General features: G+C 39.3%; 2 protein-coding genes across 2 annotated transcripts in view; one reads left to right on the top strand and one right to left on the bottom strand.

Moving 5' to 3' along the window:
- The window catches only part of LOC140944283 (uncharacterized skeletal organic matrix protein 5-like), a 3729-nt gene extending 3185 nt beyond the window's left edge, over positions 1 to 544 (top strand). The window contains exon 2 of the mRNA XM_073393436.1: positions 1 to 544. This exon is cut by the window's left edge and continues 81 nt beyond it. Coding sequence (XP_073249537.1) covers positions 1 to 435 — 435 coding nt within the window. The 3' untranslated portion in view covers positions 436 to 544.
- A 12685-nt stretch (positions 545 to 13229) lies between these two features.
- Positions 13230 to 26500, bottom strand: part of LOC140944794 (uncharacterized) — a 95115-nt gene continuing 81844 nt past the window's right edge. Inside the window, exons 5-8 of the mRNA XM_073393898.1 lie at positions 15039 to 15101; positions 14255 to 14364; positions 14063 to 14127; positions 13230 to 13356 (exon numbers count right to left, since the gene is read on the bottom strand). Of these exons, the coding sequence (XP_073249999.1) occupies positions 13230 to 13356; positions 14063 to 14127; positions 14255 to 14364; positions 15039 to 15101 (365 nt within the window). The remainder of the gene's footprint in view (positions 13357 to 14062; positions 14128 to 14254; positions 14365 to 15038; positions 15102 to 26500) is intronic.

Genomic DNA, 26500 nt, shown 5'->3' on the forward strand with positions numbered 1-26500 from the left:
CAAGAAACAAAACTACCCACCTACTGGAGCACACCATTCACTAAGATCTGCCTCGCTATGAAGATCGGCCATCAAGTTAATTCGATCGTCATCGACAAACAAGCCAACTGCTTACACTCCCTGATCGCTGACGGAAAATACCGTTCGACGTCACTGGGTCGTCACACCTGGAAGAAGCTGATTGGCCAACAGGCATCGCTGCAGAGAAATTGTAACCGGGAAGGGTTCAATTCTCATGGGTGGCTCCTGTTGTACAGCAAAGCAAGAATAGGTATCAGAAGTAACGATCAAAACGACTGTGGTACCACTGACTCCAGCATTGGGTTTGGTACTGATGATTATCGTTATCTCAACACCTGTGGAAACACGGCCTTGCATGACCCAGACAATGGTGACAAAAACATTAAAGCGATGGGCTACATCCTGGTGCAATGAGTATACAAATGCAACGTCAAAAACATTGTTCGACTTCATAGTCAATGATCAGTGTCCTTTACAATGCTAAATAAAAACTGTAGGTTAAGTGAAGGCTTAATTCTTGTGTGAACAAATATTTGTGGAAATTAAATTGAATAAACGCATTGCTCAAAACAAAACCTTTTGTTCTGTTTTCCTCTGTCTCAATCATTCATGTATATTTTTTCCAAGATACGTCTCTCTCCAGGGAACAGTCCTGGAATTTTTTATCAATAGCCCTTTGATACATCCCCACAACCCCCTTCCCCGGATACCAGCGCCAAAAATTACACACGCACACACACGCCATGACACAAACCCGACACTTTCTGGCACAACACAGCTTGAAAAAAAGCACTTAATCGAAACAGCGCAATCCCAATAACCTTGGCATCTTTTAAATCGAAAAGCAGTAAGCGCTGCGGCGCTCTTTCGAAAATTCAATGTTTTACTGCATTTAATCGAAAGGGCGCCGACCTCAAGTAAGAGTCGCACAGGAGAAGAAGAAAAATAAATAAACGCCTCGGCACTCTTTCAAATAAACATATTTTTCTCCTGCATTCAACCCATTAAAGCGAGAGTGCCGCATTTCCCAGTAATACAGCAGCGCTTATTAATTTTTTTTTCAGACCTTTTAATATGTTGATTACCATTGCTGATGTAAGCTTGAAGCATATTGATATAAGTTTAAAACCAGTCTTTAGAAGAAATGAAAGTTCAAAACAAAACAAGGTTTGAACTTTCATTCTTAGCAGCATGGTATTTAAATAAGTGTGATGAAAGTGATGATAAAGTATCTCCATAAATAACTTTAAATTTTATTTATCGTAGAGTACGTACATGATACTCCCATTAATTGAGTCTGCAAGGCTGCGTATTGAACTTCAGTCAGTAAAGTTCGCACAAACCAAATTGTAAAAAACTCGGAAATTTCGAAAGAGCGCCGCGGTGCTTATTGATTTTCCTACTTGAAGATGCCAAGGTGATTTGAGGGCGGGCTTTTTCGATTAAAAGTAATGCAACAACAACATAAGCTTTATTTGCTTACTTTTATCCCCCTTGCATATTAAAATACATAATCCCCTCGCATTTCAATTAGCTTTTCATAAAGAAGAACTTCACAAATGTTTATTGGAAATATTAAACACGACGCTATAATTACTAAAATTAAACTGATCTGTGTTTCTTTTGCGCCACATTCACGGATTTTCTTAGTTGTTGGTTCATCGAGTTCCACAGCCAGAACGACAGTCCGAAATTGAACAGCGTCTTTAAAATTCTAGGGTTCCACGAAAGTGTCGCTGTCATGGTAAAAAAGGTGCCCCTGAGGCGATTAAAGTTTTCATTGCATGCACCAGCTTACATGTACCCTATGAAACAACGGGCGTTGATAAAACCAGGAACATGGAACATTCCGGAACATGCCGGAACATCCCGGAACATGAAAAAATAAAAGTAATCTTCATGAAAAAAAATTAATTAAATAAAATGATAATAATAACGTAGTTTTTGTAAAAATTAATAATAACAAAATAACATAAAATAACAAAAAAAAAAAGAAAAAGAAAGAAATGATTAAGAAAAAGAAACTCATCTCCGAGTATGAGAAAACATATTTTGTCGCAAACAATTTGTTGGACGAGTGAGGGTCCATGCAAATGACAGTAATGAGTGAAGGCTTGCTTCTAAATTCAAATTATATTAAAATGGGTCGCGAGGAGGGGGGTTTTCAAGCTTTACTCACACAGCCAGCAGCTGCTCTGTAATTGTTTGCCATGAGTTACTCATTTGGCGGTTAACCATTTACGGTTCTGCGAAGGTCTGAAATGTCGGTGTAGTATGTCATGTCAAGCCATAGTTAATGGAGGTGACTGGTTATGAAGCCCGGCGAACATCAAAGGAGCAAACAAAGATGCCAAGATTTATGTTAGAAGGTCCACGACCCTGCACAATCTTTTGTTTTGCGTTCATACGTTATGCATGAATTACGTAACCAGCACGTTTCTATTGGTTAGTTCCTCAGTACGGAGTAAACAACTATTGTGTTTTGTGCAGGGTCAAGGCCAAAAAAGAGAACAAAAACATACAACAAAGAACTTTGTCGGGTTTCATAACCATTCCCTCTATTAACTATGGTCAAGCCAAGTCGGTAATTAAGTAACTCATGTCAAGCCAACAAATAGTTATATATAACCGACATGTGCTTACGTGGTGCTTTGCTTTCTTGAGGTTGAGATGAATTACTTACAGACTAGGCTATGTGAACTTAAGAATAGCGAAGGGGCTCCTGTCTTTCGATTTTAGTTGACAATACTCACATTCTTAGTAGTTTCTATACTGTTTACAATCAGCCTGATATTTCAGGCGTCTCCTCGAGTCGCAAGAGGAGTTTGCGACTCGTGGAGACGGCTGAAATTCAAGCTAGTTTACAGTCCCCTCTTTTTTCCCGCCTGGTTGAGGATGGCGATCGCCGCCGTGATTTAATTTGGGCATCCCCTGTAACGTTGCATTTTTTTTTCCACTCTGTGTGGTGAAACGCCCCCCCCCCCCACCCCCTATATTTCGAACCCAAGCCTAATTTATCGAAGACACTTAAAGGTTTGCTTACGCGACTTGTTATTTTTGAAAACACTATTTTCCAGTTAAATTCACTGAATATTACAGTATCCGTTTGTCACGTGTCCGGGTCAAAGGTGAATAGAAAGGAAAGGAACCGTCCGTCTTTGTTTGTTTGTTTTTTTGTTCCACCTTGCTAAATATATCATCATCTCGGAGCATTGGTTCCGTCGTGTCAGTGTCCTGTCTGGGGTCTGAAACGGGCATAGGAAGTCTGTGTGGATCTGCATGATCACGGGAATCACAACAGCCCCTCCCATAAAAGTTGTAGTTCCACACACACACGTTAGCAACCATTCGAATTAGCACGCACTTCACTCTCACCAGTTTAGTCGTCAGAGGATACCCAAATCACTTTGACAGCGGCGATCGCAATCTTCAACTTGGCGGAGGAAAATAGGGGGCTGTGATCTAGCTTGAATTTCAGCCATCTCCTCGAGTCGCAAACTTCACTTGCGACTCGGGAGACGGATACAATTCAGCAACTGATAACAGTTAGAAATTACCGCTGCGCTACCACTGCCACTCCAACTGATTCACGGCAAATGTGAATCTTATCTACTAAAGTCCAAAGCGACGAGCCCCTAAGCTCTTCTTACGGTCGCGAAGCCGTAAATGAATAACCGTTAAACCGCATGGCAAACATTTACCAAGGGTGGCTGTGTGAGAAAAGTTTGAAAACCCCCCTTCTCGCGACCCATTTTAATGTATTGTGAATTTAGAAGCAGACCTTCACTAATTACTGTAATCTCCATGGACCCTCGCCCCACAAATTATTTGCGACAAAGTATTGTTTTTTCATACCTGGAGATGATACGAGTTTCTTTTTCTTTATTTCTTTCTCTTTCGGTTTTTTTTGTTATTTTACGTTATTATTAATTTTTATAAAAAATATTTTATTATTATTACTTTTTTTTTTCATGAAAATTATTTTTAATTTTTCATGTTCCGGGATGCTCCAGGATGTTCCGGAATGTTCCATGTTCCTGGTTTTATCGACGCCCATGAAACAACTGTATAAACGCCATAAAATTGCGGCTAAACTCGGCGCTTGAATAATTTTCAGCAGGAATCACCCAAAGCGCAAAAAAATTCGCCGTCGTCTTCCTTTAGCCTAACTGCAAACGCTCCTTTTTTTCGATATGAACTACCGGCGTAAAATATAAGTAGCTTTTTCTCCGCTGGAATAAAAAAAAAATTAACTGGTCTGTTCTGATCCCACGACTTATGGGGTTTATCGACCTGCGAAAACATGCGGGCCGGTATTCTTTCATTGTTCTTTCTTCTTGTATTAGATTTGGTCTAATAACGACGTAACTAATGATCAAATTATGCATACTGTATCCATGCAGCCATTATCTTGCGGGTTTTGTGAATAGAAAGGCTTTTCATGGTGACTGGTCTAAACGTCCAAAGTTTCCGCCTAATGTATTGAAACGTGACTTTATGTCTATTTTACATTGAACTGATCATTAGTTATGACTGATTGCTGATCCGCCGATTTCGTTGATTGACAGTTTTATAGACTGATTTAAGTTTAGCTTTTAGTGAGCTTTCTTAGGTTTAGTTTTTCAGTTGCGATAAGCGTATGGACACGAACAAATAGTTTTTTTTTCTTTGATACTCAAGTTCTTACACGCTAGAGAGATCCACTCTTCAGGTGCGATAATGTTTTGTTTCTTTTTCTTTGTATCATGTTTGTTTTATGATTTGACCAATTTTTATGCTTTCGTGATTCCAGTTTAGCTTAGATTTTGGAACCAATTAGGACATTGTGTAATCTTTTCTTGCAGAATAATATATTGTTTATTAAAGAAATCTCAAAGGCTTGATGCGATTGTTTCCTTCTGTGCCAGTGACATATAAGGTAGACATTCTAAAGGCTAGATCAGATTAAGCACTGCACATCTCAACTGACAACCTACAAAATTCGCCCTCCAGTTCAGTGACCAGATTGAATTGATCGAAAGTGATGAACAAGGAATCAGCATGCTGGTCTTGAAAAGCTAGAAAAGAGCGGCAGGAAAAATTTTCAGACTGTTTATCGAAAAATGGAAAACACACTGCATTCTGTTTTTCAGCGATAATGTCAATTCGCTTTTCATTGCAGAGCTTCTGATATTTCGCGTGGTCGCGGAGCCGCGAAATTCAGGTAAATCCACGAAATCCCGCGAAATTCACAAAAACACGCAAAATTCCGCGAAATGCGGTAGAAATCTTATCAAATACATGTCCGTACAGCAATTTTGAAACCTGTCTCAGCTACTGGGGGTATTTACTTGCCGTAAACTCGCAAATTTATGTCAAAACTTCATCACTGAAAACGTGCAAATAACGTTCCGAAACTACCAGGCGAGATTTTGTTGCGAAAAACTGGGCACTAGCCATTTCTGGAGCGTATGGTTGTTGAAAGAGCAAATGATGACCTCTGTTAGAAAAACATTAAAAACGCTGGTCTGGTCAACTCAAAACCGATCGATTTCTAGCGAAGTTTGCCCTGAAAATAACCACAAAATCAGCCGTTTTTTTACCGATTGCTTTTCGACCAAGTTTGTTCCGAAAATTCCCGCGAAATTCCGCGAAATCGGCCGATTTTTCCGCGATTTTGTCCCTAAAAATCCCGCGAAATTTGACTTTTTTTTCCGCAATCTATCAGAAGCCCTGTCTTTGGTAGACTAAATCTGTTGATCGAAGCATTCTTTTAACAGCCAGATCCATCTGAACAGACTTAGACACCCTAGTAAAAATCCTTCCCCCACCCCCCCCCCCGATTCTCTACGCACTTTAATTCAGCAGCTCCCGCACTTGAACAACTGCTCCGCGGACCCTAAGCTTATGGTCCAAATAGGCCAGTGCTGCAATGAGCCGGAATCTTGCTCTGATGCCAAAAATTGACAGAGCACGTAAAAATTATCTTACATCCGAAATTGGAGAGGAAACGCATTTGAGGGAGATATTTTATGGCAGTTTGATTTTTCAACAAAGTAGTATGATTTGTATTGGCCGCGGCCAAAACTACTTTTTGCTTGTATCTTGTTAAACGTTTGATAGTTACGCTCAGATGTGCTGTAAATGTTACCACATCATCTTTAAATCATTTTTCTAGAAATTTACGAGCCAACTTTGTGTTCAGAAAGAGGTAATTCATTATTTTTTTGAAAAATCAAATTTGGGTGACGTCGCCAGCTACGAACTTACTCATTTTAAGAAAATGGTGCGGGTTTAGAAAACCAAATCACTATTTTATTTTGTTGAAAATATAACCCACTAATCGTTTTTCGAAGGTAAAATCATATAACTTTCATTTTCGTAAAAATGATCGATGTCACATGACTTCTTAATGCAAATGGCCAGAAGCCGATGACTCTGAAATGGCCTATTGCCTCGATTTTCTCTGTTAAGAGTGAGTCCATGAGAGAACCAGGCAGGAGGTGATAATGCTCAAATCACGGATTTCGCTCAAACTTGGCACAATTGATGGGTGTGGTGAGATATTAACCTCGACAAAAAATAAGGTCGCGATATTGAATTCCCTGGGATTTACAGGGACCCCCCTCCCCCCTAAAAACGACAAAATCTACTCATTTTTGCATAATTAATTAGCTGACTTTGGTTTGGCTGTTCAACAAGAAGAAAAGACAACTTCAAATCTAATCAACTTTATCATCTTCTATGTTTATCAAACTTAATGCTCAGTAATTTATTTTTACTCTCTAATTCGATATCTTCCTATTATTTAGCCTAAAGTAAGGACATCTTCTCACTGTTTTGACCAAACCCTAAATTTAAGGTATTTTAGTGGCTAACATCTCCCATGAGCAACAACCTATGTACTTAATTCTCACATATTCTTTGAAAGACATCTTTAAGGTTATCAAATCAATCATAAAATATTTGGGCAATCTCATATTTTATCAATAATGACGTATTATGTACATCTGACTTGACGCTTATTTGTCATTTGACCAAAATTGGAAGAAACGTAACATTCGTTTTTTTAAACAAAAATAGCACAACGTTGGCGAGAAGTCACAAATCAGATGTGTCATTATCGATACTAATAGCGGAATTGTTAGAACGTGTCGCCTGAGGCATGTTTTCTGTGTTATTTATGGACGTTTGGATGGATATTTTATGGAACTCTTGAGTAAACACAGGGAGCAAAAGAGTTAATTCAAAACTTCGATCGGTCCAACTTGTGGGTGAAACAAGACCCAACAAGGATAAAAGATAGTGAATAAATGTTACATACACGTCTCTCAGGTGCTTTAGTGCAGATTTGCTGCTCCAGTTTCGTCTGGTCCTTCGTGGCGTTACTTCGTGACGAGGTAATGAAATCGAAACATCTTGAAACATTGCAGAATTAAAAGTGTCGGCTTTTCACCGAACATTCGAAGTCTTTGAAATAAGTTTTAGTCAGAAAGAACAAAATCATTCTCAAAGGACAAGAAGGATCACTGACAATCCGTCTATATCTACAGAAAACAACCACTTGCTCGAACACCCTCCATCTTTGACTTTAGACTCTGCCAAAAAGATCGAATCTGTGACGCCAGACTACCGGACTCCGGAATGCGGAATACGCTATCTATTGTTTGTACGCGCCAATATCCTGTTATAACTGGTGTGTTGAAAATAGGTTGTGAAAGTCGTGTTACTTGAAATTTTGAGTTTATTCGATGTTGACATTAATTACCATGATAATAATGGTCCATAATAGCCCTTTTTGTAGTCAGACCGTGCCGTGCAATTTTTAGACAATTAATGACTTGCCACTGGGTATAATTACTTACTTACTTGTATTTTAATCCTCGCAGTCTTACAACTATACAGATTGGTATCTGTATCTGGGTATATTATTGACTACAAAAATATAATAATAACCGTTTATGAACGTGTTGAGAAAAAGCTTTTGAGACCCAAAAGGGGGCACTAATATATTGCAAAAAAAAGTCGGCTAGACTTCTTTGGCTATAAGAAAGATGTAAAAGAACAGTTTATTGAACACAGACTAATACACTATATTCACTTCTCATTTAAGCTGTCATTTGCGGATTCATACAGTAGATTAAGTTCTCTTGACGGACAATCTCGTATATAGCGAATAGCTCTACTTACGACCGCCATCACAAAATCCCGTTTCAACTCCCACACAAACTCTGGATTTTTACATTCCCGTAGGCGGCCGCGGACACTTAAAGGGTTTACCGGCGAATTAGATGTTAGCTTTGATTTAAAGCCCTCCTGAGCAGACACTCGAAAGAAATCTTATCCGCCTCTGAATTTTTTTTTTTTTCATATTATGTCCACAGTCATATGGCTGTTTGTCACTGTTATGAATCATTCTTATATATCCGTTTCAGAGTTACCGTTTTTTCACATACTCATCCGGTTACACTTGAAAATACAAACTGAATTGTATGCTTTTACCTAAATTTCAACAAGGCAAGAACATCAGTGTAACCATACACTAAAAAACAGTTTTTTGCTATTACCAGTGTTAATTTGTAGCTGGGAGGAGCTTCCGTAAGCGGCCATCCAACCTTTACACCACTTTTAAAGTGGCTGAATTCCACTTGCATAACTATGCTGCATATGAGATTCATTCTTGTAAGCGGCCAGATCCAGTTAAGGACACCTTTTTCTCGTCCCGAGGGCACCCTCGTACGAGAGCTTCCACTGTATTACAATTTTAGGATTTCTCTTACATTTTAACAAATTTTCGCTTAACGAGGCACAGTCGAACCTACGTGCGACCACCCAACTTAAGTGACCACTTCCCAATAAGCGATCACTTATTCAACACACCAAATATATTATCAAGTCAAAGCGCTTGTATTTGGAACCTCCTGTAAACGAACACATCCACATCCAGTAAGCGACCGCGACTACTTTTTACGATGACAGTCTGATTGAGAATTTTCCATGATGCAATGGTCTGATCTCTGCGTTCCCTGTATGTCCTAAGCTACTCGGAGTATGAGAGGAACTTTAGAAACAAATGAGATTTATCTATAGTATATAGTAACTTAAAAATTGCATGCAGTACATTCACTCCAAAAAGTAGATGTGTTCGCACTTTTCCTCGTTAAAGACGTCCTGCAGTTGGACTCTCGTAAAACCCAAATTTTCCTTGGGCAGCCTCATGGGCATTATTTACTGGGTTTCCTGGCTTTTCTGTTTGTTGCACTGGCATCGTAAAGTTAGCTAATTAATTATACATAAACGGGCAAAATGGCGATTTTTACAGGGGGAGCCCGGATCTCTCAGGGAACTTAATATTTTGACCTGACATTCTGTCACATAAGCTAACTCCTGATACCTAACATTTGCGCCAAGTTTGAGCGAAATCGGTGATTTGAGCATTATCACCCCCTGCCTGGTTCTGCCTGGTTTTCTTGAGTATGTCTAAATGTCGCGGGTCGCGACTCGCGGGTAGAGAACGCGGGTGCGGGTGCGGGTGCGGGTGCGGGTAAAGGTTGCGGGTGCGGGTAAGTGTCGCGGGTAAAAATAAATCACCAAATTTAACAAAAAGATAAAGTAAACAGCAACAATGTTTTTTTTAATTTTTTAACGAAGACTAGTTAGCAGCACTAAGGAAGACTTATTGTAGTTGTACGCTTTTTCGTTTATCTCCGACACGTTTCGTTTCCTACTGAGACTTCTTCAGGGAATGAATACAACTGACAAAGAACAGCATACATAACACGATTTCTGCGTAAGTAAAACTTCCCATAGAAGTCTGAATAATAACTTAACTATGCTGTAAACGGACGTTATAAGAAATGTTATTGCGTGTTGTTATATTTTGGGGGCCATACGATCAGCGCTAATCGTATGGTCCCCCAAAACTCAACGGAACTATTGAACTCCATCAGGATGAAGAATCGATCGAAGTAAACCTGGAAATGTTCTTCCTTTTTGTCAGTGTGAAAGTTTTACCCACGTGCACGGGTATTGTTGCCGTGATCAAGCCGCCAGTAACGTGGGAAAAATTCGATTTACCAGAATGGCAAATTCTTTCGTGCTACCGTGCCAAAATTGAGCGCGAACGACAAATGACAGCTCTCAATTCATACTCAATTCATACTTTTTGGTGAGGAATTTTAATTAATTTAATTTTAATATACATAGGTTAAAAACCATTTCTTTTAAGTAAACAAGTCACGTTAGCTGACACTGCGGACCCCTACACTGAATAAAGAAGGGGTCAAGAGGGAGAGAGAAAACATAGGGGGAGGTCAAGAATGTCGTTCAAGGGGAGGGGAGAATTCTTTCTTCAAAGAAGTAGCCACCTTTATAAGATCTTGCTGGAGGTCTTAATCATTTCTTTTCATTTAATTTCAAGAGCTCGTAGTTTAAAAACGAAAAAAGTTCTCATTGAAGTATTATAAGGTCTTCTTAAATGTAATAGGTATTTCTAACTCTTTCCTGTCAAATCTATCACAGTACTAAACCCTGGTTTCACTTGCCATTTCCAGGTCATAGGGCGGGGAGGGGGGTGTTGACGAAATTTGGATTTTTCCATTTTTCCGCAGAAATGAAGATAGAAATGCATTAGGCATGGAGGAAACAAGAATTAAGACTGATCACTCGTAACATGGTAATGATAAAAAAAAACCCTACTGGGAGATCACGCATTTATGCGACCAAAATTAATTTTATTTGTCTTGATTTGCAGAAAAAAGAAAAAAAGAAGTATTAGTTAAAGTTAGTTTTTCAGTCCGATAGGGTTTCGGCTGTTTAAGGCGGGCACTGAATTTTTACACTCCCTTTTCAATACACTTCGCTGCTACATTGAGGTAATATAGAGGTCAGCAAAGGGCCAACTACTTTTTTGTAATATCGCAACTACCCTTAAACCCTTGGGCGTACAAGGTAGGGGAGTGGGTGAAATCCCCGGAAGATTTTTTGAATCAACCACCAAGACAAGTCATCACATATCCACTGATACTTTTCTTTTTACTATCAGAACTTTAACCTCCTCCCCAACAAATCCCAAAAGCAGGTAGCTCGGTTACTTAGTGCAATTTTAACTAGCCAATGTGGTTTTAATCATGTGAATTTTTCTTTAGTGACTTTTTCCTTTGTATCGCCCTTAGTTAGCTTTAAAGTACTGAAATCTTCTTTGAAGGATAATCAAATTTTCCTATATTTTATTAACAATTTAATGTTAAATTTGGTGATTTATGTTTACCCGCGACCTTTACCCACACCCGCACCCGCACCCGCGACCTCTACCCGCGACGTTTAGACATACTCGGTTTTCTCATGGACACACTCTTAAATACTTCTGCCGTCCAAATTCATCAAAAGCAATTTAAAAAGGCTGCAAAAACAACTGGACCAAGTTTGTTTTATCGTTGTTTTGTTGCTATGCAACTGCGGACAAGAAGCTGATCTACGTGTTTTTATGAGTAGAAATATGCACGGCCATGCGCAGGCACATCTCAGGTGGGAGCTCTGCGCGATGAGAAATCTGACAAAATTATGAACCTCGCACTCGCATACGCGAGGGCCTTTGGCAAACAAAGAAGTAGGTCCTTAAATTATGGACTAATGATTTATGAGTGCTTTGATGTTCGACAGGAGAGATTGATGTGTTCGAACTTTGAATTCTCCAGACGTGTTTGGTCATTTCATTACTAAACAGGGGTATGCAATTTATGTTACCATGGAAAATCCTAGGATAACTAAGCTAAAAGAAAATTTGTGAAATCATGAGCAGAGTGATCGACCGTTTAGCAAACTTAATAATTGTACCAGTGGACTTTAGTTGCCTTTTTACCTATCCTTGGCTTTGGATAAGATGAGATACTTGAGCAAGAACTGAAAGGGAAGGATTGCATTTGTTGTCGCAGAAAATTAGAAAATCTGTATATTATAAAAGAACCATTCACCATTAAAGGATGTCAAAAATTAAACACAACATAGAAGAAAATACTCGACTTTACTGTTTTACGTAACATTAAACTATTTTATTAGTAAGCTAAATCAACTTGGTTTTTCCTTCATTAACAGAAACAATGGAGAACGTATGTACGTCCCCGGGGGGGGAGGGGGGGTGTTCAAGGGGTAGGTCCCGTACAGGCACCTATGTCTAGCGATAACTTTGACGTTGTCATTGATTTTTACTCGGCAACACCCGGAACGCCTGTTCCTCGCCGACCTTCTGTCATCAGATTGAGAAATGAGAACCCTAAGAAAAAACTTCAAAAAAATTGTTCTGGTACGCGTCAAACATGCGCATGCCTTTGGAATTGGTGTATAACAGAACTTTCTTGAGTGAGTAATTTTAGACGAGTTGGACCTTCCCCCCTGCTGTTATTACTCCAGCAGTAGGTACATAGGGTTGGTTGTTTAAACCAAGTTTAACTTAGACCTCCAGATCTTTTTCTTAGCGCGTTAATTTAAGAAAATAAGTACTTTTCCAGTCTACGCCATAGGTACGCTTTATTGAAATTGCACACAATGAATGACATTATAGCGTTGGGAAAACTGAAAATGACTTAGAACGCGGTTTTGTTAAACACGGGCTTTACTCCGTTTAAATAACTGGCCCATAGAGCTTACATATCTATTTGATATAGACAAGAGGGAATGAGTGGGAGAAACAATCGAATCCTTGTGTCCCATAGTAGTCATTTCAAATATATTATTAGTCGTTTCTTCTCTCAGTCTCTGTTGATAAGGACTGAACTCATTGCAGGCAGCGCCTGATATGTTTCTACTAATACAAATATATCGCCTGGTCTCTTGCTGTTGTTTTCCAACGGTTCTCTGATCTAAGATTCCTATTCATTCAGCCTCGACCAATAACTGTTTAACGTTCTTGGAGCATTCCGGAGGTCACAGCTTTCTTATGGTTGTTTACACCGGATTCAAAGCTACTTTGAAAAGAGTGCCCAGAGAGCTTTACGCAATGCTATTGTACATAATGATTGAATTTCGTAGTGTTCCACTCTCTCTCAGACATGAACATCAAATAACCACTTCCAACCAATCTTCTTTTCACTTCAAAATCTTCGCTGATCAAGTCAAGAGCTGTGCGATATCGACATCAAATTTTAACGAAAGTTGTTGTTATCGTTATCTTCCCTATCGATGTTCATGGCCATGCTATAAATGTCTGTCTATGCTACCGGAATGTGCACGACTCAATGACAGTCACTGTCTCCAACATTAATCTCGTTTTTGGATTTTGGCTGACATCTTTTAGGCCTCGTCTTGGTGCGAAATAGGCAACGCCTGCTTTTTGCCCCAGTCCCCTCGGCAATATTTGCCCTGTAAAATAAAAGGAAAAAAACCAGCTCATTAAGAACATTATGAAAACTTCTGCTTGCTATCCAAATTCTCAACGGCCACAGCTCCTGCCATGGCTCATTAAGGCCCAGCCACTTTGCTTCATAGTATGCTGTTGCCCAACACTATAATCAGAGGTCAAAAGCGTTGGGACCTTTCCAGTGATAAAGCGTCCTCTTCCCTCCCCCCCGCCCCTTCCAACGCTCCTTCACTGTAACCCCAAACAAAGTGGATTTTTAAGCAAAATGGGTGGGAATGGGCCCCTTTTCGGGGGCGACATTCTCGGGAGTCGTGGGATGAAGGGATGACCCGAAAGCCGATCAAAAAATTGTCATTAGAAGCACAGTCCTATGTTACAATTATTTGGAAAGTCTGTCCACAGTGTCCCAAGTGGTTTTGACCTCCATTGTATATAGATTGTTGTAGACAAGAAGATGCAAGAGGGAAATATTCCAGTGAACGTTTATATTGTAGATGTAGATTGCAATTGAATGAAAACCTCATGGGTTCAAGGTTTGGCACTTTCCGTGATACAGGAGCTGTCAGTATTAACGAGTGTCCGAAGAAAAACAACTGCTAGTATGTAGTATTTCCCTTGAGAAACTACTGCATTCACAGCTATTCAATGTTGCGAGACAATCAGCTAAAGATTTAGGCTGTAATAGGACAAGAAATTGCTTTTCCTCACCAGTAGAGACAGTGGCCTTTCACGTGACTTAAACAGCCCCCCACACAGCGACCCACTTCTATAACCTTTAAAAATGAAAAAGAGAAACAGCAAACTCATTAACATTAAAACCGTCTTAAAGTTTTTGGTTGTATCGAAAGAGAAATCATAAATTGAAAGAAGTAAAAGCCACTTTTAATTGATTTCGCTCACCTTTGTACTGTTTGTGCTGTTGTGTTGAACTTGAACGGCCTCTTTATGTGAGACTCGATAACATTTTCCTTCACAAGAACATGATTGAACCACTTGAACACATTTGGCCCCTAGAATTCATCATATCGAGGACAGAGGTTATTCACAAACACTGCTATCTATGTCGGAGTACAAACAAATCCTCAAAGATAAACCCTTTATCATCATCAGACAAGCTACTAGCAACTACTTACTATTCTCTAACTTGATGAAAGCTTCTAAATAATAAGAATCTCTGGACTGTCTTACTATACCGTTTATAGAGCTGGTTCCAACATAGTGTAAACCAGTTATAGCCCTTTTACCAAGTTATGGAGGGTTGACTTAGTTGTCACTCTAACTTTTTAAATCTGTGCACAAACTCCTGTGGTGTTACCATTCATACATTATATGACACATCTTTATTCCAGCTTATTTGGAATTTTTTGTGAATTTCTTACTTTCGTCTTATCAGGAGTGAAAGCGTTCAAAGAGGCAGTGAAAACCACGAGAATGTTTTCGAGTTTTGGAGTAAACATGGCCACTAGAAATTATGACTGGTACACTCGCTTAAAACCTACATTAACAGAAGGTGTTCCCGAATAGTAACATGGTAATAATTGATTACACTGGCCCGTTTACACATGCCATAAGATATTACATCTTGACTGCTTTTGACTCTGCAATTCTGAATCCTCCGCAACGTCTTTCTAAGCAGAGTCCGATGTACATATTTCTAGAACAGCTATCTGGTATTGTAACTTACCATTCGGTCCAACAACTGTCACAGACTTAAAAGCTGTTGGCTTGCAACTAATGTCACGGGAACCTGCCGGGAAAGTTCATAAGGTACAAATGCAAAGTATATAATGCAGTCTGTGTATTGAAGTACTGGCTGTCTTGGGTGAAAAAAGGAAGACGTCCCCTCTTTGGGAAATTTCTTTCTTTTTTGTGACGAACGCTATGCATGGGGGAGTGGTAGTTCATTTAGCCTGTCTCTATCGCTATCATTATCATTCTTCTTGGTTTTGTGTCACTCGTCGTCGTGATACTCAGATCCCGCGAAACTCGACACTATTGCTGCTCAATAGAGATCTTTCAATCCAAAGACGAGGACAACTACGAGAACGAGATTTTGTCAATACTTAGTAGTGTGCGTGCATGAACCAGCGTCATTTTGGCGGGATAACGCGATAGCCGTCATCATTCTACTACAGATTTTTGCGAAAATGGCGTAGTGGCAGAAACAAGTCACAGTCGACTCCCAATAACTTGAACCTTCTAGGGAAATCGAAAAAGGTTCGAGTTAGCGGCAGTTCGAGTTGTCGGGAAGTCGAAGCAAGTAACCAGAAATAAGAAAATGGGATGGGGAATAAATACAAGTAACATGGACACTTCAAAACTTGATAAATACACGGTTACTAATACATGGTTGTTAAAATAAGTTCAATGTTCGGACTGCAGTACACTTTTTTTCGACTTGCCAGGTGTTTAAAGCATGGTTCGAGTTATCGAGGGTAAATTTATATAGAAATGAGGGTTCGAGTTACCGAGGGTAGAATTAAAGTACCTTACGCATGAGATTTTTTGAGTGAAGTTCTTGTCGTTTATTTAATCCAAAAGGTGCAAGAAAAAATAATGCAATCTCCAGTACCAAGTATAAAAGTCTTATTTGAAATATTATTATTTGTAACTGATGAAGGTGTCAAACTAACGCCTACGGATAATAAATAAAAAATTCATGGCTGGTTCAGATTATGGAATCGGTTCCCAACTTATCGAAACTTAGGCTATGTTAACTCAATACTAGATAGCTTTTGAGCCGACACGAAAATCATACCGGCTTCTGTTCCCACATAACAACGGTCAGCCTAGTCCCTAGGCGTTCTCTCTTGCCCCGTTGTCCGCGCGAAGTCTGGGAAAGAGCGGGCGAGTATCTCTCGGTGACATCCAGGACGTAAGAAGCTAGGGCGTTGAAACGAGCGGGGTCGAGCGATCTAGCTGTGATGCAAGGGTCTGGGTACTACCGAAGAGACAAAACAAGATGGCGGATATTACACTGGACTGTCAGAGAGATTATCCAGCAGACGTTAGCCATTATCCCGTGGCATTCATTTGGTGCAAGTAATAGAGAAGGAACAAATAAATTTTTCTCACGTTCGTTTTGTTTAATTTTTTGCCCCAAGAACAAATATCTGTACTGTATTGAATATAGTTCCACCTCCGTGACCTGTAAATTTCGTGACTTGGTAAGAAAATGGCGTCACAACTCAGATGAAAGCACTGACGTTATTTTTAGACTAATATTATCGGTTCTCTACTTTATTTTATTATCAAGTTGTGTAATTCATCATCTGCTATGGCATTTATTTTATGCTGTCCAGTTTCAAGGCCAGATGTTCTGTTTTCACTATTAAAGTTTGGATTTGTTGGTGTACATCAGTATCCTTCTCTAATCACCTTACTGAGCTATCTCCAATATTGAGCATTATAGTTTTTTTAGTGGACAGATTGTGAAACTACTAAATTCCGGGTAACTTTAAAATATCATAAAATCATCATTTTTTTATCTTGCACACTATTACTACTGTGCAATGAAGAATAAGTATGTGAAAGAACAAATAATTCACTGCCCTTGAAAAACCAACAAAGAGGTCACAAGAACACAATAACTAGCCCGGCAAATATTTTTGTTTGATAATAACAGCTTTTTGTAATGAAATGTTCACTGAAAACTACCCATGCAAGACATACTAAGGAACTTAAAAGAAACTGAACATTCACAAATCTTACGGCTAGGAGATAAATCTTACAGATGCAACATAAGAGGGTCTCAATGGGGTGGTGTCTTTTACGATTATCGGCTTAAGTTTTGGCTCTTTTACGGCTATCGGTTAATTTTTTTCAGTTACGGTTAAAAAGAGTTAAAAATCAATTTCCTTTGTTTTAAAGAGTTACATGTAAATAGTAATAAACCTGTATTTAAAGTTCTTAGGATCATCTCCGGATTAACTAAGTTATTCTTTTGATAAATTTTAATCTTTGATAGATCATACTTTTAAAGTACAGTCGAACCTCCATGTGCGATCACCTCTCGTAAGCAACCACCTCCCATAAGCGACCAACATTTTCCCCGTCTTGGAACCTCTCGTAAACGACCACCCCCTGTAAGCGACCAAGACCACTTTTTGGGCCTAAAAGTTTAATTATTTCTCAATGTTTTTAACCTCTTGTAAGCCATTACAACTTCACGCCGATTTAAGTGTGTATTTCAGAAATGGGCATAACCGCTGGATTTTTTACCCTGAAGGCTCAATTTATTCCTTCGGACATTGCGTTCGGGAGTGTTCGTTTTGTCTCGGTTAGAATAAGGTGAGATTTTATGGCGGAAGACTCAGAAGCGAATTCAAAGGAAGGGAACAATGGCTTAATTAAGCTGTCCTGGGCCGCCAAGGTTTAAACGTATCCTTTTGTTCTAAATGTGTCAATGAAACTGCAGAGAATTATTGCACATATTGTGGTGGAAGTTTATGGATTTAAGTCTTTCGCGAAACTTCTTCGACTTGGATACGCATTTTTTAAAACGGAGAGTTTTTAGAGCTTCAAAAAGAGATTTATAACATAGCGCGCGCGCTTGCCCTATATAAGTCCTTTTGAGCCGCTATGAACAAAATCTTTATTTACGCACGCCCGTGCGTAAATAAGATGACGTAAGCATTTTTTTTTTCACCTGGCTGCAAAGTTGTCGTCTTTTAAGCTGCAGTGCAGTTTTCCTTCTCTTTAAAATATTGAAGAAACCAGCGCAGAACTGCCCAATTTTTCTATCGGCATTGACCTTGTAGGTCCTGATCCAACAAGCAGCAAAAATAAAGTCAAATTAAAAAAAACTCGCAAGTTGCGCGTTTCGGAAATTTGTCGGAAGAGCAAATTTTGGCCGAAAGACATTCATTGGGAACAGAACAGACACCAACCGGTCATCAACAACATTTAAAGGTAAAATTTCCGCTTTTATTGTTGTTTTTAAATTTGTTATGCACTTTTGTTATCTCCGGACAATCCGACTGAAGCAGGAAAATTTCTCTCGCAATAACAACACAAATTACACAAGAAGACATAAATTTATTACTCACAAAAACAACTGCTGCCAGGTCTTCTCAAGAAGCCGTAATGACCAGCCAATGTTCGTAAATGAATGTGAGTTTAAAGAAGGATGACAGTCGTCTTCGCTAAAAACATGTTTTCTGGATTTTGCCGAGCAAAACGTAAACGTCTTTTCAGCAAATCCAAACCATACTCCACGACTTCTTACGAACATGTTAGTATTTTAACTTTAGGTGAACTTTAAGACTCTTTTACCCTTGTTTCAGCTTAGTTTCCATTGATCGTTCACGGACAAAGAAGCAAATTTTCTTTCTCAGTTTTACAGAAAGAATATTTTCATTCAAACTAGACGATTGTGGCGTGTTCGTAATCAACCAATAGAACCGTTTGTTATTGTGTAGCGCGTTACGAGAATTTTGCAGTTAATCAAAAAGCAAGCATTTTTGTCAGCTATGTTATAAAAGAATTTGCTCATGCTTTTAGCTGTGCGTATATCGAGTTATGGATGCACTTGGGAAGTTTGGAGAGCACTCAAGAAGCTAGAGTTGCACTCGGCTAACGCCTCGTGCAACTCTTACGCATCTTTCGTGCTCTCCAAACTTCCCGCGTGCATCCATAACTCGATATACGCACGCTAAGCATGAACAAATTCTTAACTTGAACGAGAAATTTCGACCACTGTAGACCGAGATTGGATTTTTTTTCTAGCGAAGTTTTTGAAGTACAAAGCAAGCAAGCCGCTGTTGAGTAGCCATCTTTTCATTGTCACGTGTTGTGCTTACACGAAATGAAGAAGATCGCACAAGCGTAAACCACTTTACTGTAAAATTAAAAACACTGATTTGAGTCTTTGAAAGAATCAAGGCTCTGGATGGGGCTATGAGAATGAACTCTAATTACAAAGTGACAGATCGTGCGTCCGTAAGGAGTTTCGATTACGACCCGCCATGCCGATAGAATGCCGCCAAAAAAGAAGTTTTGGCAACATAAACTTGTAGGCTTTGCGCTTTATTACTTCCTTACTTGGCGGAAATGATAAAAATTATTCAATATAAAATCAAAGCATTGTTCTTAAATAGATTCCGTAAAGAATTTTACTATTTTTTACATCACTGTCAGTTCACAAACACCCAGCACCGAGATGAATTTGCGTGTTGTTTGCTTATGCTCAAATTATTATAAAATTAAGTTTTTTAAACCCGCTTGTGCCGCAAAGTGTCTTTTTATTTCCCTCTTGTTTTAATTGCTTTGACTAAGTATTCGAAACGCTTTTGCCTTGTCAACATTCCCTTGAGACTACTTGAAGTTTGAATGTGGTGCATGATGTAAGCGAAGCTTATATAATGCAGAACATATAAATTTATGATACAAACCTGTAAAGCCATCTCAGATCTGTTACGCAGTGCCGAGAGTTAGCGAGAATTCATCGTTATGAATTTTACTGTTGGCGAAATCGTCGAAGCCGTCGATGAATTTGGCGTATGGGCAAGTGCGCGGATTACTGAAAACAGAGGTGATTCCGTGGTTGTTACGTTTCCTCAGTGGAAGTCCGATTGGGACCGAGAAATTACTAGTGCCTGCGAAGTGAGAAAGACGTCGATCGAGGAACTGTTGGTTCCTCGCAGTCTTGCCAGTCATAAGGTAAGTTGAAGCTCATTTCTTGGTTTCTAGTTTTGATCTCTTTCCGATCACCTCGTACTTTTACGCGTGACTCGTTTTAATATTGTTGTAACATTCCTAGAGTCCCAATTTAAAGAAGCTTATGGCTGGAGACACAGTTTATTTAGCAGGAAAAGATGTCACAGTTTGCTTGTGCGATCCCATTTGAAAAACGGTAAGTCTTTGTTTTGTTTTTAAGGTTAACATCTATATTGTCCTTACATATTTCCACCTACGTCCTTTAGTGCTAGTTTAGAGAATTTAAAAAAAAAACGATGTGACGTGAAGCTCCTGAAAGCAAATCTTAAGTTTATGATTTTACAAATCAATACTTCTGTTGGAACTAAAAAGTATGGTACTAGACTAACCCTAGACTTGAGCTTATAGTTAGATTACTTTGTTATTCAGCCTCCTGAGTATAAACTTGGAAAACTGATTTAACAGTTGAAAACTGATTGGGGGATTTTGCTATCTGGAAAGTCACTGTATTAATAAAAGTGTCACTTAAATGGTTATGACTTCCAATTTCATAGCAAAACTAAGAAGCAGATGTTTCTTTTGGTTTCCTTCCTGACATGGCATCTCCATGTAAAGTTCTTTAAGATTAAATTTGCCCTGGGAAAACTGAATTACGGGCCAAGTATCAGTGGGGGGAAAGGTATCATAAATAATGAGACCGCTATTACTGTATTAGGGAGGTCCCATATTGCCAGTCTGAATCCTGTCAATCTGTTATGGTCATTTACCGATGCTTTGTGTTGCTGTCTATACTCGTCGAACAAACATTTATCTTGTCACAATCATTTTCTTTTTATATGCTGTAGCTACTTTTTGGAAAAGAGACTTATCCTCAATGCCTTTTTTTATTTTACTGATGACTCCCACATCTGTAAATATTAAATAAACACATTAAAAATAATATGCAAACAAGCTTTTAATAATTTTTTTAAAAACTTTTCTTAGTCTTCAGGTAACTGTCAAGCTGGGTGATGCCACCATCCAAACTGTCAATGTTTGGGAACTAGAGTCATCAAGGAAGGCTGATGACACATTCTCTGATCTCTGTGTTCCCTGTGTGCACTATGCTATACTTATTAGAATATACGAAGAACTTTAGTAACAACATGGAACAACACATGGCGTCACTTAGAAATAATTGCATTCAATAAATTATCTTCCCTAAAGTAGATGTGCCCGGACCTTTGCTCTGAAGGGACCCTCTGTGGTTCCTTCCGTAAGGCCGTAAGCGACCACTAAGTCTTTGCATTTTGGGTGGTCTCTTACGGGAGGTTCGACTGTCTTCTACTTTTAATATTACTTTAGGCATAGAAATGTTAACTACGAAAAAGAAGATCAAGCTGTTTGTCTTTTTTTGCATCTTGGCTTGATTCCTTTTCTTTGGTGCTACTGATTCGTTGTTGTCGTTGATTTTTTGCCATACACCCTCTCCTCTTTTCACTCAGTATACGTACCACGATAGGGTTTTTACCCCACTGAAGAACAGCCTACAGGTATAACATGAACTGAAAAACGACGATCAAATAGATTGAGAACTCGAATTAAGAACATTTCTGTGTGACTCTCACATTTACAAGTGCCTGAGCCAAGCTGAGGAGTATCGCTTTGAAGATCTTTGAATATAAGAGTTTTCCCATTCTCTTAAAATGATATGCGCTCTTTGTTTATAAAATCAAATGAAAAAAGTTTAAGCTATTGTCAGTCAAGGAGAGGGGCGTTGGGGTCTACAAAAAACCGAAAAACCGCTCTAAAAATTATCCTAAACCGAAAAACCGCGATAGATCGATCACAACCGAAAACCGAATACAAAACCATCACAACCGAAGATTTATACAGTTCAATTTTCAAAACCCTAGTCTAGATGTCAAACGTTGATGATATGTGGAACATAGGGACCAAACGGTAAATTTGAAGAACAGTTCCCCCAAAAATCTGTCGGCCGTCTGTCGGTAGACTTGAGGAGCTGTTCTCCAAGTTTGCTGTCTAAATAATATCACATCATCAAGATTTTAATATCATCACAGTATCAGCACTATCTATGGATGGTATGGTTGTAAAACCGGCATATCTGCCCTAGGATTGTCTAGGAGAATTCACAATGATCCTCGATCGAATAGCAATAGAGGACAATGGGGGAAATTTTGCGTTCGCAAAAAGCTCTCCTATAGCTGTAAACCTAACCAGTTTCAGGCTCCAAGATAGTGGGAAAAACGGATCGAAATAAAGTGCGAAAAACCGCGTGAGAGCTGGGAAGAGAGAGTGAGGAGAGGCACGTAAGCAATGTTTTAGATACCTCATTCCGGACTCCATTCCGGTATACCAGTTGCTAGTATACCCTCTGATTGGTTTATTTTTGACAGTTTACTTCAACACTTACGTCATTCACTTGGCGTCGCCCGCGCTGAATAAAAAAAAATCGCGAGCAGATCAGCCGCGAGTGGTTCGAATTCTGGATAATTGTCTCCAAGATTTCCCAAATAATGCGCATATTTGAGCAAAAGCTGGGCCGCTAGCGCTTTATTTGACTAGGAGGAAAGACGTTTTTGCGATGCTACCCACTGGTTTCGGCAAGAGCATAATTTTTCAGTTATTTCCTCTTGTTTTATTTCGATCATGAGAGAACAAGTCGAACATGCAGTTAAAACGACCAGGGTTCTCGGCTGCAGCCATAGAAATCGGAGGGTGTTACTAAACAGAGTAACGCAGTAACGAGTAACGAGTAACGAGTAACGGAGTAACGAGAAAACGAGTAACGGGATAAAAACTCAAGAGGTTAAAAAAAAAAATCTTAATGAAAGAAAAAACATAGAAATGGTTGTAATATCCTAATTATGACCTTTACCAATCTCGAAAAATATGTGTATTCCAAAAAGTGCTTAAAACAACGACGTCAATTCCCCACCCCCCACCCTCCTACCAGCAAAGTAGACGGAAGGTATTTTCGCGCCGAAAAAGTCACCAGGCTACGGCTGTTATTTGCAATTGAATTTGCCTATCCAGCAGATAGAGTAACAAAACGTTCCGTTTATCGTTCACCTTAAAATGTTATTTCTTACAGCCCAGGATCAGGAAGACTATTTTAAAAGTGCCAATTTTCTGAACAATTGTCACAAATCATTGAAGTGTACAACTGAACAAAACTGCATATACTGATTTTAAGTCACTGTCCATGAATAGTACCAAGGTAGCAGCATAAGTACCAATATCGACATCTGCATCAATAACATTGATTTCTGCGGTACCCGTTGTGCTTATTGAGTTTATGAAGAAAAGAAACAGAAAGTTTGTTTTGTGACGCATTCTTTTTTAGACAAGGTATGGGATTACCCTAAGTTTCAAGGTTTCAGTGTGAACGATTGTGATAACTAATGGACTGATTAAATTTTGTAAGAAGATTAAGGAAAGTACTTCTTATGCCAAATGCAGGTCCCTCTTCGTAGTCGCAGGATGGTAAAAACCGTCTGCAAATGCCACTTCAGTTCCTAATAGGTCCTAATATAAGAGATTGATCGTCAAAGCAAGTCGAGAAGACACGATCATTTTTTCCCCAAAGGGGTCATAAGTGGGAGAAGACAGAAGTGGGAACGAGGGCTCTTTTACTATTTAAAAATACTATTAGTTGTCGTTGTCTTAGCTTAGGCGTTTCATATAACACACCAATAGAGGAGTCCACACTCAAAGTTGCATCATGGGTAATCAGGGCAAGATGGAGGGAAATTCGAAGATTTGTATTAGAATTGAAACCCCGCTGTTTCTTCCTGAATTCATATATTCGATGCTTTCTCTTTGAAAAGAGTAACTTACGAGTTCAAAGAAACAATACACTAAATCTGGAGTGCAAAGAAGTCCGTGATCAGTTTTTAGAAAACCTTGATTTTCCCATACATTTTCTGTAATTCGACAGTATCAAAATTATAGAAAATGTATGGAAAAATTGAGGTTTTCTCATAACTGATCAATCAAATAATTGCTCCTCGGTCTCCTCGTGGCTCTGAAAAAAGCGATTGACCTACACCCAGCTAAACCTCTTATTTCATTGGTCCTCATTATATAACAGCCGTAGCCAGGTGACTTATACCTTCGACTTTGCTGGAGGGAGGGGTGGGGGGGGGGGGGGGGGGAGTTAACGTCGTTGTTTTAAGCACTTTTTGGAATACACATATTTTTCGAGATTGGTAAAGGTCATTATTAGGATATTACAACCATTTTTATTTTTTTTCTTTCATCAGGATTCATTTATTTATTTTTTTAACCTATGGAATTTTTATCCCGTTACTCGTTACTGCGTTACTCTGTTTAGTAACGAATCGAACGAGGACGAGGAAAAAGTTATAAATGGTGAATGCGAAATTGTTTTCTGACCTGGCCTTCCAAATCAAGGATGAAGAGAGAAAATTGGGCCACCAGACGGCTGCAGTGGCTAGATGAAGTCACTCTGTGACAGTGGTACGTTTGACTATTCATATGGTTAGCCACGGCTTTTGGTTTCATGTAATCATCTCGCACGCAGTTATTCAGCTGAGTTATTCTTGTTTACACGTAGCTTGAACTCCCAGCCATAAAATATGATTCATTAACAAAGAATTGACCGAAACCGGAAACCGCGCATAAAAAGTCTCTGGCATCCAGGTTAGCGATTGTCTAACAGCTTGAAGCATCTGACCTGATTTGTGTTCGCAGGGCGAAATATTCATCGCAAGTATTAGCCGTTAAGAAGAAGTAATGCAGTTTGAAACTCTCAAGAATAATTCTTAAAAGTAAATGTACTCTTTCTGAAAGAAAAATATTCCTGGAAATAGACAAAATATCTTGTACATTTGCATAAACAATTGAAGCCAGCCACCTAATAAAGGTTTCGTGTTTCGCGCGTGATAACCTTTGCCTTTGGCTTTCACGGTGTATCAGAATTCAACATTCGTTACTTTTTACTTCACTCTAGAAAATCTCAATCTTTAATCTCAAAGTGAAATTTTGACTCCAATACTGCAATCCCTTTGTAAATAAAATTCATTCCTAAATTATGAGCGGAACGCGCTGATCAAAAACACAGTCAACAACAGGAGCCGATCACTATCGGACTCCTGGCGCTAATTTCTATGATGGCTGTCAAACTTCAAATGTTTGGCGGCGAAACATGTCACGTTCACGTGAAAGTAGACCACGCGGGTCACGGAAACGACAAAAATAACCTACACAGCACGCGCGCGAACTTTAAATAGATTGGAAAAAAATATCATGGGGCACAGGGATTCGCTCTCTTAGCTCATTCTCTCTTGGTGCTGTCAACTCTCCCGGATAATCCGAGAGACTCCAGATTTTAGACTGTGTCTCCCGGTCTCCAGATTAGAGTCTGATATCTCCCACATAATCGCCAAAGTGGCTATTTCTTGTAGACTCGACTTTCCGGCCATAAATTTTCAAATATTTTGCGTTGTTTGAGCTACTGCATGCCACTGTAATTTAAGTAATGTGCTAAATATGAACTGTTTATGAGCTATACACGTCGATCAGAATCAGCGACCATTTTTGGCACAAATGAGGTCATTTGTTGTGCGATATGACGTCATCCATCATCTCTCCCCTATCAATTCTCAATATCTGATGACGTGGGAAGTTGACAGCCCTGGAAATGTCTTCCTCGGCCTAACTTGTAACAGTACCTACCTCCTTCCCTTGACAAAAATACCATTGCAATTTCCCTTGCTATTTTGAACAGTCAAGAGGTATTCTCAGTTTTGTTTTTGCGGCAAATTACGTTGTGATTTGGAAACCCCAAATCCCTTCAGAGTTTGCAAAACGCACCGCGCGATATAACGAATTTTGCTGTATACAAAGAAACTCTAGGAACCTTCGTCCCAAGACATCAAGGGACATGTCGTATAATTCCTTCAAAGCCGGCCGGTCTTTGAAAGATGGCCTAGATATGGAATCTAGAACGCCACCTTGGAAAGCATTTTAGTCGGCGAACTCGCGCGAATCCGCCCTTGCAAATCATGTTTAGGCGAGGTGGGTGGGGTAGTGGGCGGATTGAGGTATTTATGAAGATGCTTACAGGCTCTCCCCTTCTCCCTTCCCGCCGGTTTTCGCTCACTCACGTAAAAATAGAAACATGTAAAATCGCCTAACATCCGGACTGCGCAGAGACCCAGAGACGAATCTAACCTGCTTTACTTTTGCTAAAAAAAACCGGGTGCTAAAAAACCGAAAAACCGGGTGCTAAAAAACCGAAAAACCGGAAACCGCAACGGGCAACGAAACTTAAAAACCGAAGTTTTTCAGTAAAAAAACCGAAAAACCGACCTAAAAAACGGCCAAAACCGAAAATCGCAACGTCACCCTCGTCAAGTAACATTGTTATGTAAGGGATGAAAAGGATCATTCCTGATAACAGAGATAACAGTTCATTTGAAAAAGAGTCGTGAAAAAGCAAAAGCAGACACGCTAACGTAC

Source organism: Porites lutea, chromosome 7, assembly GCF_958299795.1.
Source record: "Porites lutea chromosome 7, jaPorLute2.1, whole genome shotgun sequence".
Classification (NCBI taxonomy): Eukaryota; Metazoa; Cnidaria; class Anthozoa; order Scleractinia; family Poritidae; genus Porites; species Porites lutea.